The sequence below is a fragment of the Condylostylus longicornis genome, unplaced genomic scaffold (genome assembly GCF_029603195.1).
Source record: "Condylostylus longicornis isolate FDR11 unplaced genomic scaffold, ASM2960319v2 ptg000006l, whole genome shotgun sequence".
NCBI lineage: Eukaryota > Metazoa > Arthropoda > Insecta > Diptera > Dolichopodidae > Condylostylus > Condylostylus longicornis.
In genome coordinates, this window is record NW_026577975.1 from 1,561,616 (window position 1) to 1,577,793 (window position 16,178).

Sequence of the window (16,178 nt, forward strand, 5' to 3'; positions counted from 1 at the left end):
TAAGTTAAAAAGATTTTTAGCTTCATATTAATAATGTAAATAACATATTTTTTAAAAAAATTTTTAATAAATTTGCTGAAAGTCAAATTATTGAAATATAAATTTTTTTTTATAATTTTGCAAATAAATTTATTGCAAGATAAATAAATTAGGACACAAGAACTTTTGGAATGTTGCGAATATAAAAATAACAAAAATGTTAAATTTTTATCACAAAACAAATATTTGTTAAAAATTGATGTACACATTCGCAATGAATGTTTGCATCCCATATGAATGAATGTAAATCTTTAGAATCTGGTTGAGTAATAATTTTGTTAATTTAATTTTTCACTTCATCTAAAATAAATAATATATATTATTCATGCTAAAAAACGATTTGTTTCCATAAGAGTACAAATAAGAGATTAATATATAAAATTCTGCGGTAACAAATTTTACTTAAAAAATAAAATTCTTTTTACTTATTTTAATTTTTTTCAAAACACTAAAGCCTAGTAATTTTAAGATTTAAATTTATTTTCAGATTAAATTCCTCATTACGTATTATTAATTATTCCTTGTATTTTTGAAATTGTATAGTGCATAAACTAAAAAAATTTCTTATTTGTAATTAATTTTGTAATTGTACTAAGTTTACACATTGATGTTGCCATCATGGCACTTTTTCGTTTTTGTTTTTTTTTTATTGTAATTAAAATTAAATTTTATTGGCTATTTTTCGTATGCCATGCATATATAAGTTTTATTTTATCAAAAATTTAGGCCAATTCAAAATCTGACTTTCAGGCATTTTTGTTCTTTTTTTTTTTTTTTAAACAAAAAATTGTCTAGTTTTAATCTAATCAGATGTATAATATATCGAAATTTTCCTAACAATATTCAAATTATATTTAAAATAAAATGCATAAATTGATCAATTATCATTTACGATTAAATATAACAATATTATAAATTTTTTTATAATTTCTTTTTCAAAAAAAAATTCAATACAATATAATATACATTTTAAGTCTAGAATATAAATAGAAAAAAAAAATATTAAAATATAATAAATTAACTATGATCCAAATTAATTATAATTTACATTAATATACAAAATTTTTCTGAAATTTCTCCATTACTATTATCAATATTATCATTTTTATCATTATTAATTGTAACATTATTATAATGATTTATTTTATTAATATTATCTGTAACATTGTTTTGTTGTAATCGTTGTAAATCTAAATTCTGACAATGATTTTTATTTATTTCATCTGAATCATTATTTAATATTATATTATTATCGTTATTAATAATATTATTTGAGTATTTTCTATTTCCTAAATTATTGCTTAATTTATTTGCTTTATTTATAATTGAATTGTTACCATCGGTTAAATTATTATTATTATTATTATTAATTTGATATAAATCAGTTTTTTTATGGTTATCTTGAATATTTAAATTAATTGATTGAATTTGATTTTTATTACTTTCTGAAGCTGATCTTGTTCTAATATTATTTAAAAATTTTATTTGATCTTCTTCAATTTTTTGTTGTCCTTCACTTTTTCGATTAATTTTATTATGATTGTTATTTGAATTACTATTACCATTTAATGGTATATTATTTATATTATCTTTACTAAATCTTGTAAAATATTGTTCGTGAAATAATTTTTGCTTTAATATATATTCATCTAAAATCATTAATTGCGATTGTAAAGATATCATAAAATATTTATAACCATTTTGTTCTGTTAATGACCATTTAATTATTTGCTCAAGACCATTACGTATTTGTTGGCACGATGATAAAGATTCTGAACGAATTACAAAATTAATTATACGACTAATTGATGCACCATCTAATAATAAAATTGATAAAATTAATGAAAAATCAATACAATTTGCTTCCGTAAACAATTGTAATAAATATCTTAATTGAACTTCTAGTTTCGTATTTTGAGGTGGATTTCGCTTTTTTATCTGATTTTCATTAATTTCAGTTGCATTAGAATTACGTTTAGATAATGTGGTAGAAGTTGTTATTGCTGAATCTCCTGCTACTACATTATCAATAGCATATGTTTCATTATTTGAACCAGTACTTTGATTACTATGTACACTGAAATCTAATGAATCTTTTAATGGTTCCTCACAAATTTCAGGTAGATTTGAGGACTGTATTGTATTCAAGCTATTTGTAGCAACTGTTTCTAAATTATTTTTATCATTTGATGTCGTTAGGCTAAAATAACCAGAATCTGATGGTACTGACTTTATATTTGGGCCAGTAACTCCTAATAAACTAATGTCCACTTCATTTCCAATTGGTTTAGGCCAGTTTAAATCGTGATGCAGTTGATTAAGAACTGCAACAAAATCATTTACTTTCGCTGATCTATTACTTTCCTGACTTAACCATCCAACTAATGGAAAATCCAATATTGCACTCATATATCCTAAGTCACATATTTTTCGTGTTTCAAGAAGTTTTCTTGCATGTCGTTGAATTATTACCTCAATGAAAAACGTTTCATTTAAAATACTTTTTTCTATGGAGTCTTTGTTGCTTTGAGTACTTTTCTTCCTAGTAGACCCTTCATTTTGATGGGGTTCACTTTGATAATTTTGTTGTGTATTTTGAGATTGCTGTTGTTTATCCTCTGATTGTGATGTACTACGAAATAAGAATTCCCTAGGTTTTGCAATCATTGTAGCTGTAGAAAAACTTCGTCCTCTTGCCATTGTAGAGCCTAAAAATACAAATTTACATTTTGTGTTTAAGTGTAAAAAAAGCAAAAGGAATATGATTGTTTTGAAAAAGTTGCAGCAGTATGGATCGATTTAATTAAAACAAAATTGCAACGTAGAAGACTAACCTAATATAAAATTTAGCTCGTCTGAGTTCGCTTGCTGTGATGTGTGTTGATGATTGTGATGACTAGACATATGAGGACTGATTTTGGTGTTCATCGAAGTTGCTCGCGGCGAGTCTACTTCACATGGATCAATAGCTTTCAAAAATCGGGACAAATCTTTAGCCAACTCCCATTTTCGATTTTCTAAAGCTGTGTCAAATAAAAGCGTTGCGTATTGTCTACTTATGCTTGACGGTTCTAAATTTTGCAATATTATCAAGTAATTGGCAGCAATGTCGAGCTGATTTAATTGCAAACTTTGTAAAAACAGTTCTTTAGGCTTTCCAGCTGTTGCAAATAAATATGGCCATAAAGCAATTTCTGTTTTACGAGCGCATTGGACAATTGTTTGTAAATAGACTGGAAATTCTCTTATAAACTCTAAAATGCTTGGCAACAATGGATCTGGTATAGGATCTTTACTTGTGGCTTCTTCCTCTAATACATCATGCAACAAAAGCTCCAGACAATGAGGAAAATACGGCAGCTTACTGCAAGCTGTTGCTATTTCCCAAGCTGTGTAACCCAAATTTCTTTTAATCAATTGTCGTAATATTTTGTGTAAATAAACTTGACTTTTTTTATTTAAAATTGAAAAGGGTAAAGAAAAATGTGAGTTATTATCTGAAGAGTAAAGAATTGTATCGTTTTCTACTCCGAGTACAATCGCATCGTCGAAAAAAATAACTAAAGGATACAACTTTAGTGGAAAAGCTAACATTATACGTTTCGACATGAATGTGTGACGATTTGGTTTTCTCAACTCATCTTCAGATGGCAAGACTGGCAACCATACTCTCATACCTGAAAATATAGAATTTATAATTTAAAGTTAACAATAAAAAAATTTTTATAGTACCATATGTTCCACTGTAGAGCCACAGACAATCTCGCATATGACTTTTTTCGGAGCTTGATAACCAAAAACATTCTACGCAAGAAGCTAAGCAAGTTGACATTGGTGGTATTATCATATTAGAACTTGAATTTCTTTGGATCAAAAATAATCTACCAGAAATATTTAAGATAATAGTGTCTTCATGTAAATCTTCAAAAGCAGATTTCATTGCCATATCATTTTTTAAATTTGAAATCGTCAATGAAATAACACAAGCTGGATGTACACATACACTTCTAACGTCAATTTCGTAATAAGCTTCAATATCAACTTCATAATTTTCTGTATTGCGAACCGATAACTTAAAAGTATTAACAAATCCATCCGCAGTAAACACAACCAATTGATTTTTGAAAAGACTCAGTATAAGAACATGAGCTTTCACTTGCACACTAGTACCATATCGGTTATCCAATTTTGGTTCTTTTGGATAAATTCGTATTTCAAACGTTTCCTCCATTAAATTATAACAACCCATTATAACATAATTTTGCCACCATATTAATCCTGCCGTCACAAAAAAGTCTCTTTCTTGAGTTTGGTTTCCAAAAACTTTCCAACGCCTAGTAATTAAAGAGTAATGCGCGAACCCCGATTTGCCCGCTATAGCTATATGATGACCATCTTGGTCAATTGCAGTGAATCGAATCGGACAATTGCATGAGGAATATTGCAGTGGCAGTTGAACTACAGCCCAAAGTTTATTTTCCGACAAAATACTAGATGAATTACAATTTTTTTGAATTTCTGAAGATTCATTTGGTTCATTTAAATCGAATGCATCGGTATGATTGTGATTTTTGTGAACGGAATTGTTTGGGAACTTTTGTGTTGTACCAAAATAAATTTCATCTAAATTTTTTCCTTGACTCACATATAACTTATCTTCACCTTGTAAAATAATATGCGAATTGGATGACATACCCGGATTTATAGTCAAAGTACTTTTAACGAAATCCAGTAGCAGAACACTTGACATTCTCTTTGAATATTTAATAGAAGCTGTGGAAGTACTTGGCACCAAATTTTGATTTGTTTGATTGACTGCGGAAATTTTGTGTTTCAAGATCATCAACTGATAGCCTTCAGCAAACCACTCCATATTATAAATAAGAAACGGATTTTCTTTTGCAAGATTGATATGTAGTCCATAATCCCAAACAAGAGAGCACATTAACATAGTTCCTACAATATAAAGATTAATTAATTTTAATTTAAAACTACGCTACACTTTATTACCAAATGTACTCCATAATGAAAATCCACCTTTTTCCCATGAAATTACAATTGCACGTCCATCTGGTGTCCACTTCAATTCATTAACTGGACCTGGATTTCCAGAATAATCTTTTGGACTTAATTGTAATTTATGACATAATTCTAAACCGCCTGTGTTATCATCTATACAAAAAACTGCAACCGTAGAATTTTTTCTTCCAAATGCTACCAAACGAAATTTATGATTAATTCCACAACACGTTGCATCTTCAACATTAGGAGCCCACAATCCCTGGATTTGATTTGGAACAAACTTTAAATTTGGAAATGTTAAAACACCTGCTCTACCGTCATCAAAACAAACTGCAAAACCATCAATTAACAATGAATATTCCATACGTTTTACGAAAGCGTTTGTACGAATTTTAGGTGAGCTTGAACTATAATTCTTTTGTTGATTAAAAGTAAAACATATATTTTGTAGTTCCAATAGTGAGCCTGCTTTATCAAAATCTCCAGACCAATCAATTTTTATAAGCTTAGAGTTCTCTGTAGCCACCATTAACTCTGTATAATTAATTACAACTACAGATGTAATTGCTGCTTCCAAATTAACAACTTTGATATGCTTTAAAGTAACTTTGTGTATTTTTTCTTGCATTAATAGTTCAGCACTATCACGTTTTAGATTTGGTGTTGGTGGATCGATTTCTTTATAAACACCATCAGAATCCAAATTTATCTCCACTGCATAAATTAGTAAATTACCTATATCCGTAAAAACTGCTATTCTTGTAGATTCAATATCCCATACAAAACCTCTATTGTTACCCAAATCCTGTAATGAATTTGCACTACGTAAGTGATAAGTTAATGGTGTTAAAGGTTTTGAACACCAAATTCCTAAAACATTATCAGTTATTGCAGCAAAATGTGATTTTACGCGATTGCAACAAATTTTATGAATCTTCCCATTACTTGGTATTGAAAGATCTATTAATCGAGGCCACCCAACCGGTAGATACATTTTTATATTTCAATTAAATCTAAAATACTAATAATAAAAAACACTAACAATTCATTTACAAATTACTGGAGCAAAAAATTTTTTACAATTAATTACATCTAAAGTAGATCTTAGCACAGTTATGTCCTATATTTCTAACTTTTCAACATAAATTTTACATTGGCGTTTTAATAGTACACACATTAAAATTTTCATTCTTGATAAGTACTTTTGTTTTTAAATAATATATCAATAATTAATATATAAAAAATATTTCGATTCTGGACTGTTTTTGTTATTTTTACTAATTAAATTGAGAAAATTGACGTATAAGTATGTTGGTTTTTGTCACAGATTCTTTTCATATTTTAATTTTTATACTTTAAAAGATCACAATGACGATTCACTCAGCACAAATCCCTTACAAATAATTTAACAAAATTAAAATTAATATTAAATTAAAATTATTTTATTTATTTTCTAATTTTCTAATTATTTTTAGAAAGTAATTCTTTCACGTAAAAAAATTTTGTCGAGATTACGATTAGCATTGCCAGAGCAATGATGATATTTAAAATTCGTTCAAAATAACAATGGTACAAAATCTAGCTTGAAAAGAAATTTTTTTGACAGCATCAACACATATAAATAAATAAGTTGTTGATAACATGAAAAATAATATTTAATTTACAATGAACGTCTAATTAATTTTTCTTAACTATGATTTTTAGGCTTCGATACAATAAATATGATTGTACTAGCCTAATTATTTTTATTTAATAATTAACAATATCAACTATGGAGGTGAAATGTAATTTGTGACGTTATCCTCAAGAGTTATTTATAATCTTTATCCTAAAAATATAGAGGAACATAAAGAAGAATTAACTGTAAAAGTAAAGTGTTTTTCCACTACAAATACTAATATTCATTCGATAATCAAAATTTGTAATATAAATATTAGTTATGTATCTGAAAAACTGATTTTTTTTTTTTGAATTTATTATATAATTTTTTTGACAAATCGTATTAATTGTAACAAATAAATTTATTAAAAAATAAATCATTTTTCTTTTAATCGAGTTATTTTAAAACTTGCCTGAAAATTTCTGCTTAATCAAATAAGATAACAAGATCGGAATAAAGAAACAAAAATTTTATAAAGATCAATCAAAATTTTGTAACATTCAAAAAAATAAGCACAGAAAATATTAAGCTATATGCATAGAACACAACATTTATTTTGTGTTTCACACGCCTTCTCTCCAACAAATAAATTTTAAAGGAGAGACCGTATAAAAAGCATAAAGGAGTAGTTTATACACTATTCAATGCATACACGTGTAAACAGACCCATGTAAAGTTAAAAATATATTGTATGTATAAAATTTATTAGCATAGACACAAACCAATATGATTGTTTTAGTATATCCAGTATTTTTTACGAATTATATTATATTCTAAAACAATTTCTTATTTAGTTTTTCAACTTCATTCGCTAGAGGTAACTAAAACAATATAATATCAGGCTGCGAAAAAAGCTGTCAAATGTTCGTCTTTTGAAATATAGATGTCGCATTCAGGTCAATTTATAACAAAAAATAGTTAACTAAAAATAATTGGGTAATAAGGAAGAATATTCGTAAATCATGATTAGGAAACGGATTGGGTAATAAGAAAAATATATTATTACTTTTTTTGAATATTTTAAAAAAATTTTTATTAAAAACTATAGTTACACGCTATACTAGGTTTATAATTTTGAAAATTTTATAAATGTAGAAAAATTTACTTTATCCGTTTACAGTAATTTTCTTTTAATACATTTAATTTTTATTTGGTTTGTTATAATTAATTATTAATTTTATTTAATAATGTAAATGTTGTTATACTTTCATCATCTAAATCACCAGTTTTTAATAAATCACATAATGCTAAAATATATGTTTGAGAGATTTGTAATGTTTCAAATTTTGACATTTTTTGTTCATCTGCACCCGATGTTGATGGTACAATTTCTCTTAATCTTTCATATGCTTCATTTAATGAATTCATTCTTCTACGTTCTCTAGCATTAGCAGCTAAACGTCTTTTTTTTAAAACTGTCGGACTTGGTGGTAATTTCCAATCTTTTTTTATACAATTTTTATCATTATCATTATTAATTTTTCGTTTACGTATTTTTTCATTTAATATTTTGTCTGATGATGAAGTCACTAAATTAATATTATTATTATTAATAGTATCATCATTTTTAGATTTATTATTAGATTTTTTATATTTATTTTTAATATTTTTTAAATTATAATCATTATTATTATTATTATTATTGCTATTATTAATATTATTACTATTCTTATTATAATTATTTTCTTCAAAAGTTGTTGAAACAATTTCATTATTTAAATCAATTCCTTCATTATTAAATGAATATATTGTTTTATTTAAATCATTTTTATTATTATTATTCTCATTATTATTAATAATATAATTATTACATTGATGAAAATTTGTTTGATAATTTTGTACATTTTCGCTATTCCAATTTAAATCATAAGAATGTATTGGTGATAAATATTCATCATCCGTTGTTGTTATTATTGTTGAAGTGGTCGTTGTTGAAGATGAAAAATCATTAAAAATTGTATCTGTTGTATAACTAAATTCCATATTTTTAATAATTTAATTAAATTTAAATATTTGAATATTATTTTTAATATAAATCCATTAATTTTTCTTTTTAATCTTAAAAATTAAATGGAAAAAAAAAGAAATAAATATTTTTTAAATGTTTCTATTGCGGGTGTTCAATTAAAACTGGATTTTAATCTTGACCCAAGCGAAATAATAAACCTTATGGTATTTTTTATTTTAAAATTAAAAACAGAAATAAAAAAAAAACAAGGAAAAATATTGTAATAATTTCAAATTAATTTTATATCAAAAGTCCCTCTAACTTAACAATAAAACAGAAAGAAAACTACAATAAAACCGACAAAAAAAAATATTCACCATAAATGCATATTTCGTATTGCAATGATATTTTAACCTATATATACATCATATAACTATATATAGGCTATAAAATTTGAAGGGAATATCATGCAAGGGATCGTCTCAACGATTTTTCAATATTTGATGAGATATATGGCAAACTGACTTGTACATACTTATTAAATTAACACACAACAAAAAAATAAAAGAGAATTACAAATGAGCGGATCGCATATTTATAAAAAAACAGAAAAAAAAAAATAAGAGGTAAAGGTGTTTTGGTCTTCTCCTTTTAATTTTTTATACTGAATATCCTTAATAATTATTCATGTTCTTCCTTAATAATATGTGAAAGGTAAAATTATACTTGCATAAAATTTAAGGACGATATTTGAGTTTTGTTATACTTTTGAATTTTAACATAAAATTTTTCCCCACCTTATAGACAGAAAATAAATTTTGAAGTTTATTAAGTAGGTAAACATGTACGTGCCATCCACGTTCTCTAAGAATTTAAAATATTTTTTGAAAATTGTTCTTGAACATATTAATAGAAAATTTCTGTTTTTCCAATAATGTCGTAATTATAAAAGGAATTTTGGTATTCTTATTTTTTCGATTTAATATTGTTTATATAAATATTTATTTAATTAATCACTTCGGATGATCATTATGATTTTGACATTATATTTTCGGATATAATCAAAGTTAGTCTTCGTGTTGTATAATTAATTTAGGTATAAATTATATTCTAAATAATTTTGTATAAAATAATATTATTAAAATTATCTATTCTTCATCATAATTAACTTATTATTAATCAATAATTACTTTGTTATAATTTGCAGTTTTGGTTAATTTTGCTCATTAGATGCTTATGATGAACGACTGAGCTCTTTCTTAGGCTTTCTATGAATTTTCTATGAATAATATGCCAAATTATTCGATTTTAAGAGATTCGATATGATATTAGATATTTTGAATTTAGCCATAATTTTTTTAAGGCATTCTTTAAGATTTGCAATAAATCATTAGGCGTTTATTAAGCGCATATTAGGCGTTTAGGCATTATAAGTCTTACTATAAATGTTACTATGAAACCTTATATTTTTCATATCCAATATACATATAACGCATTATTTTACTAATTTTGTTTATATTTGTTATATTCATTTCATTAAATTTCTATAGCTATAATTACACATACACATTTGTGTTAATCAGTAATGCGATTATAAAGTCACCTTATTTTTAAGTTATTTGTGATTTTATATTAAGATAAAAAATGTATCGTGTGTAAAAAGAATTTCAATTTTCTATACTATATTGAAAGAAATCTTAATTGTTGATCATAATTATTTATATATATTTATCTTAATTGTTGATTTTCATGAAAGTTTTAAATAATATAAGTTTTATATATTTTACTCATAATATAGTAATCTCACATTCTTTGACAGTGTCCTTCATTATATGAGTAATAGTGCTCATTTTGCATTTCGCTTATCTATGAAATTGAAATGCAATTGGAATTTTAAACACAATTTTTTTGAAATGATGACAATTTTTTAAATACTGTGGGAATAAAGTTTATAAATTGATTTTGTAATTATATTTAAAGGAAAGAGTGTATTGTGTGATTACAACAAAATATTATCTGCATACGCGTATAGTTATATACAATCATAATTTTTCAATAACTTTAGTTCTCATATCAAAAAAATTAGCTGTTATGTAGCAGAATTGGAATCAAGAATCTTAATTTCATATATAATTTAGATGATGTTTTAAATTGTTCAGCTAAGAAATCGTGAAATATTGAAACATTTTATATTTTAAGTTTCTCATAATACTCATGAAATTAACTTTGCACATTTATGGATCGCATTAAGAACACTTTTGATAAGACAATTCAGTACTTGTAAAAATATTTTAATTTTAATTATTATAAATAGAAAATGTTAATTTTCAGTTTTTCTCTTTTAAAGTACAAAGTTGATAAAACTCTTCTCTCTAATGATATTTTCATTAAGCACTCTGTAAAGAATTGGAAATTTCATATAGTTTATAAAAAGTTCCAAATCAATAAACTCAGGTTTTCCCATAGTAACTTTAAATTCTAAATTAATATTTTTTTAAATAAAAAATAATTTTAATTCAAAATATTTTGAATTACTAGTATAAACTACTCGTATATATTGCAGGTGAACTATATATAATTGCGCTTTTATATTATGCCCTTAAAAATTGTATAGGAAGAAAATGTGTTTAGGAATTTCAACCTACTCATATTTTTTTATTTTTTCTTTCTTTAAAATGTTAAAAGTTATGTTACTGCCATATAAATATTTAAGTTAATTTTTCCTTCCTATACATAAGGAAAATAAAATTTTTTCATTAAATGCTATGAAATTTTAAAAATTTTCTTTATTTATGAAAAATTAAAAAAAAAAGGAAGAGTAGCTAGCTACTTTAGTAACAACATTATATGAAATTGAAAATATCAAAGTTTAATCATTTTAATTCAATTCTAACAAAAGCATGTGTTAATTGGCAAAATTATTCTCATTTACATACATATTTTAATTTTTGTTTTACTCCTGTAGGTATGCAATAAATAACAATAACAAGAGCAATTGAGTTTTATAAACCATATGAGTTATTTGAACATAAGCGACTATGTACATTAACAATAATATAAAGTCGGCTGGCTGTATATAACAATCTTTTGTAATATTTCATAATAATTATACGAAAGAATTAGTCTGATTGTCTGTCGCCTAGCTTAGCCATAACTAAAAAGTACATTGATTTAGACTAAAACAAATTTTTATAAAATTGCTTAAGAGTAACTACTGCGTGTATAAGAATCTTATTAAATTTAGATTTGTTCTGGTTCGAGCTTCTTACTTGCATGTACAAGTTAGGTAAAAAGTCAATATATCTTTGTAAGATTCGATCGTGATTGTTCAAATTCCTGTATGCAAAAGAGTTAACGTTAAACTCTAAAAATAATCTTTAAAATTATCTTAACCTATAGTTAAAAGAAATAGTATAACAGTATACGAGTATGTAAATCTTCTGTTGTTTAAATCTTGAAAAACCTTTGATATTTCGGTATAAAATAAAATCGACATCCTCAACTCTATATTTTGTTAATTTATTTCTTAAGCACAATGCTTTGTTGGCTCGGTCCCGTTGTAAAGAAGAACTGTTATACTTACAGTTATAACTGTTATACTAGAATCAATCTCTATAATGTCTATTACAGTTTCAATATACTTAATTAGAATATAAAAAATTGAGATTAATTATAAGAAAACTAATTTAGCAATATAAAGATTTTAATAAAAATAAATTAATTTTATTAATTTTATTCTATATATATGTACGTATTATTGTATATATATGTAGATTGAATATAATATTAAATTGCAGTTAATAAAAGTTTCATAAAATTCAACTATAAAATCTAAAATAACCACATATACCTATACAATAAATTTTTTATTATAAAAAGAAAACAAGAGCTCAACTTAATGATGTTACGTCTCCGCCTCTTTATCCTTATTTTGAATCTATTTCCATAATATTATTCACTAAGTTGGATGTTTTAAAGAAATTAGCATATATACACTTATGTCTCTTTGTATATACATTCATTTATTTCATATTATAAAATATTTAATGCAATTTGTGGTTTATTTTTAAAGTACACACATGAGCTCGCTGTCTATCTATCATTTAATGAGAATGCTATACAGTGTAGTTATGTGTGTATATGCACCAAGTAAATATATAAAAATTTTATAACATGATACAAACAAATTTACAATTCTATAACGATGAGTTTTTTTTTTTTTTTTGCATTTTTAAGCGTTATTCCAACAAAATATTTTAACCTTATACTTTTTATATATTTTTTTTTTAGAAAATTACTGCAGGTCATGGTTGAGGTATCACCGTAGCTAATCGTTGAATATAGGGATGAAGTCAAAAAAAAAAAAATAAGTATGTAAAATTCATATGAAATGTAAAAAAAAATATTGAAAATTGAGTTCTCGTGCCAGACATCACCCTCTCTCGTTTTAGTTCTTACTTTATCGTATCCTTTTTTTTGATGTTTGTTTGTAAAACTCTTATCATCCGTACACACTAATATTGAATTTAATTTTGTCGTGGGTATAAAATAATTTTTTTTTCTTCTTCATTTTGTGTTTTTCTTTATTACCAGCCTTGTTTTGACTTTAATATGAGAGGATTTTTAGTATTTATCGTCGGTATTGCATGTATACGATAAAGTGGTATGAAGAGAAGATCCTTAAAATTTTTATCCTCTAATTCATTTTTTTTTCTGTTTTTTTTTTTTTTTTATTTTAATTTTTTATAATATGTTACTTTTGATCTTCTTTTTTTATATTTTTACCGATGTGATTGTATATTAAAAAGGGAGGTATTGTGATCGGACTGAATTTCACATATGGATAGTTGTAGAGTGTCACAGTTCCTTCCAATTGTGAATGCGATAAATTTATAAACTTTTTATGTATATCTATGTTAAGATCCAATAACAATATAGTCTAACGAGACGATTGTGCTATATTTTTAATAAATTTTAAGAAAGTAATTACAGACAGGTTTTTATTGGGACTTTACGTGTAAGAAACAAAGCCAAGAAATGCGAAATTCGAAAATTAATCAATGAGTTTTGTTGAAATCTGATATTATAACTTAATATTTCGATTGAACATTTTTGACCAGAGAACTAGTAAGGTTTTCGTGGGAACCCGACCTAAAGAAGTAAAATTTTCTTTATTTGAATACCTGACTTCTATGGAATAGAATTTAAGTTTTAGGACCAAGTTTTTATCATTTTAAAATATAAAATTTATAGGATTTTTGAAAATTTTGCAATAATTCTCGAAGAAGAGATATAGAATTTTCTATGGCAAACTCATGAACAAATGAATTTGGACCCCAGAATATTCTAAATTAAAACTGACTCTTTAGTTTAGAATAAAGGATCTTAATTACTGGTCTTGTTTAGTTTCGTGAAGGATTTTATTAACTACTCATAATTAAAATTATTGGATTCAATACAATGAGTATAAAATGAACCTTATTAAACTGATTTCGTTGCAAACGAATTGTTGTAGTCAGAATTTTCTGACAATTGTTCTGATAATAAACAATACTTTCGGTTATATTCGAGCCACAGCACATTTCTCATAATATAAGCATATTTTCTTGAATAAAAAAACAAAAACTAAAAACTTTTTTTACACACCTGGGGAAAAATTTGGCAGTTTTTGTTTTTTTTTTTAACCGAAACTTTACTTTTGTTATTATTTTTGTATAATATTATAATTGTTTTATACACTTATTTTCGTACATACTTTTGCTTGTTTAACTGTAGCACACGTTTTATATGTAACACAAATAGAGTCAATGTGTACGGTATTTGAACCACATATTGGTACAAATATAGGTATAAAGTGTTATACGATTATGTTTATTGTTTATTGGAATTTCTATTCAAAAAGAGTCAACCTTATTTTTATTGTACATATTATAAAAATATTAAATAATTAAAGTTAATGGTTCGTTGAATCCCGTATATTTGTATTACATTTTATTTCAATATTTTTAACTTAACATAGTTTTTCTCTCGATTATCAAGAATTTTTTCCAAATATCATCTTTTGATCTACGATTTTAACAAGTTTGTGCCATACGAAATTCTCATACATACTTGTATTTTCGTATTACACCGAGTATAACAGTTTTGTGTTAAAGGGGTTTGTTTTATTTTTTGTAATTAATCAACCGTGAATTTTTATTGATAAAAAATTGATGGTTTCGTGTTTTTCTTTTAATAGTTTTGTTAAATTAAATTAAATATACTATAATTAATTACAATGAATTTATTCAATATTATACTTATATTTTATTTTTTATTATGTATAATTATAATAAAAACTGTAATATAGTGAAATTAATTAGAATATCGATAAAAAATTTTGAATTTCCCCCAAAATTTTATTTAATAAAATAATGCATAATTGCGATGCAGTAAAATTGTTTTTTTTTTTATTTGAAATTTTCGAATCATGTTAATAAATACCTCGATATACAAACGTTTTTGTGTATATGAATGGTTTAGAAGGGGCAATTAGGGAAATTTAGCAAATATTAGTTATTAGAGATAAAATTGAAAGAACTGAAAACATCGACAACCAAAGCAATAAAAAGAAGGTTTAATTAAAACTAGGGATGATAAGTCTGGGAATATAATCATTCATGAGCCTGTTGTAAAAATTTTGTTCCACATACATATCCTTCATGCAAATAAACACTTAAAAATTGCAGAACAGTAGGTAATTAATGTATCTTTACTTAAAATTAATTATGTAGAGAGTGTGCCCAGAGAAATTTACAAAGTGAAAATTTCTCGAAAGTTTTCTTTTCTTTATTTTTAGTTACACAACAATAAGAGATAAATATATATAGCCATATACAAAATTTCCTTCAATCTCTCACACTCTTCCGATCGGTAGATTAAATTACTTTTACATAATCAAGTTTAATTTCCAGAAAGTTTTAGAGTGAGGATTAATTTGAATGAGTGGAATTTGAATGGACAAAAGGAATTTTAATTTTATTTTAATAATTCTCCTTCTAATACTAAAAACTATTGCTATACTCCAATTAATGCATAAAGCTCTGAATTCTCTTACACCTCAAGTTTTTTAATCGAACTTTAACTGCATAACTTATTTGCTTGTTATCATCACACCATTTTTTATGTAGCAATTGTAACAATTGTTATTCTTACAACATACGCATCACTAAAATAAGGTTATATATACTCAAATTGTTATACTGTATAAAATAAGTTGTTTAATAACAAAAGTTTGGAAAAAAATTCACTTTTCGGAACAAAATTAAAATTGGAAATTTTAAAAAGAAATTAAGTACATACATACCCACACATAAACTCGTAAAAATCCACATATACATGGAACCTAAAATTTTAAATTTAGAATATTGTTATATAAATTTATTATATTCCATTTACATTATGCACATAATATTATACAAAAATAAATAATAATATGTTAAATTTTACTATAGTGCAAGTTTAATTGAA

The 16,178-nt window shown here is 24.8% G+C and overlaps 1 protein-coding gene across 1 annotated transcript; it reads right to left on the reverse strand.

Annotated features, from left to right (window-relative positions):
• Window positions 1–1,258: 1,258 nt before the first annotated feature.
• LOC129616885 (guanine nucleotide exchange factor subunit Rich) lies at window positions 1,259–6,559 on the reverse strand. The gene is made up of 5 exons (XM_055532393.1): window positions 5,050–6,559; window positions 3,772–4,995; window positions 2,874–3,716; window positions 1,346–2,747; window positions 1,259–1,262 (listed from the first exon to the last, which is right to left on the reverse strand). Exons 1-5 carry the CDS (start codon window positions 6,053–6,055, stop codon window positions 1,259–1,261), a joined length of 4,479 nt encoding a protein of 1,492 aa, XP_055388368.1. The 5' UTR covers window positions 6,056–6,559.
• Window positions 6,560–16,178: the final 9,619 nt, after the last annotated feature.

What these genes read in the sequence shown, in the direction of transcription:
- LOC129616885 (XM_055532393.1), bottom strand. Translation starts at nt 6,055, where the DNA reads ATGTATCTACCGGTTGGGTGGCCTCGATTAATAGATCTTTCAATACCA. An exon ending in TTCATTATGGAGTACATTTG is followed by an intron (nt 4,996 to 5,049) that starts GTAATAAAGTGT and finishes TTTATATTGTAG; the next exon opens with GAACTATGTTAATGTGCTCT. An exon ending in CGAGCTAAATTTTATATTAG is followed by an intron (nt 2,748 to 2,873) that starts GTTAGTCTTCTA and finishes TTGTATTTTTAG; the next exon opens with GCTCTACAATGGCAAGAGGA.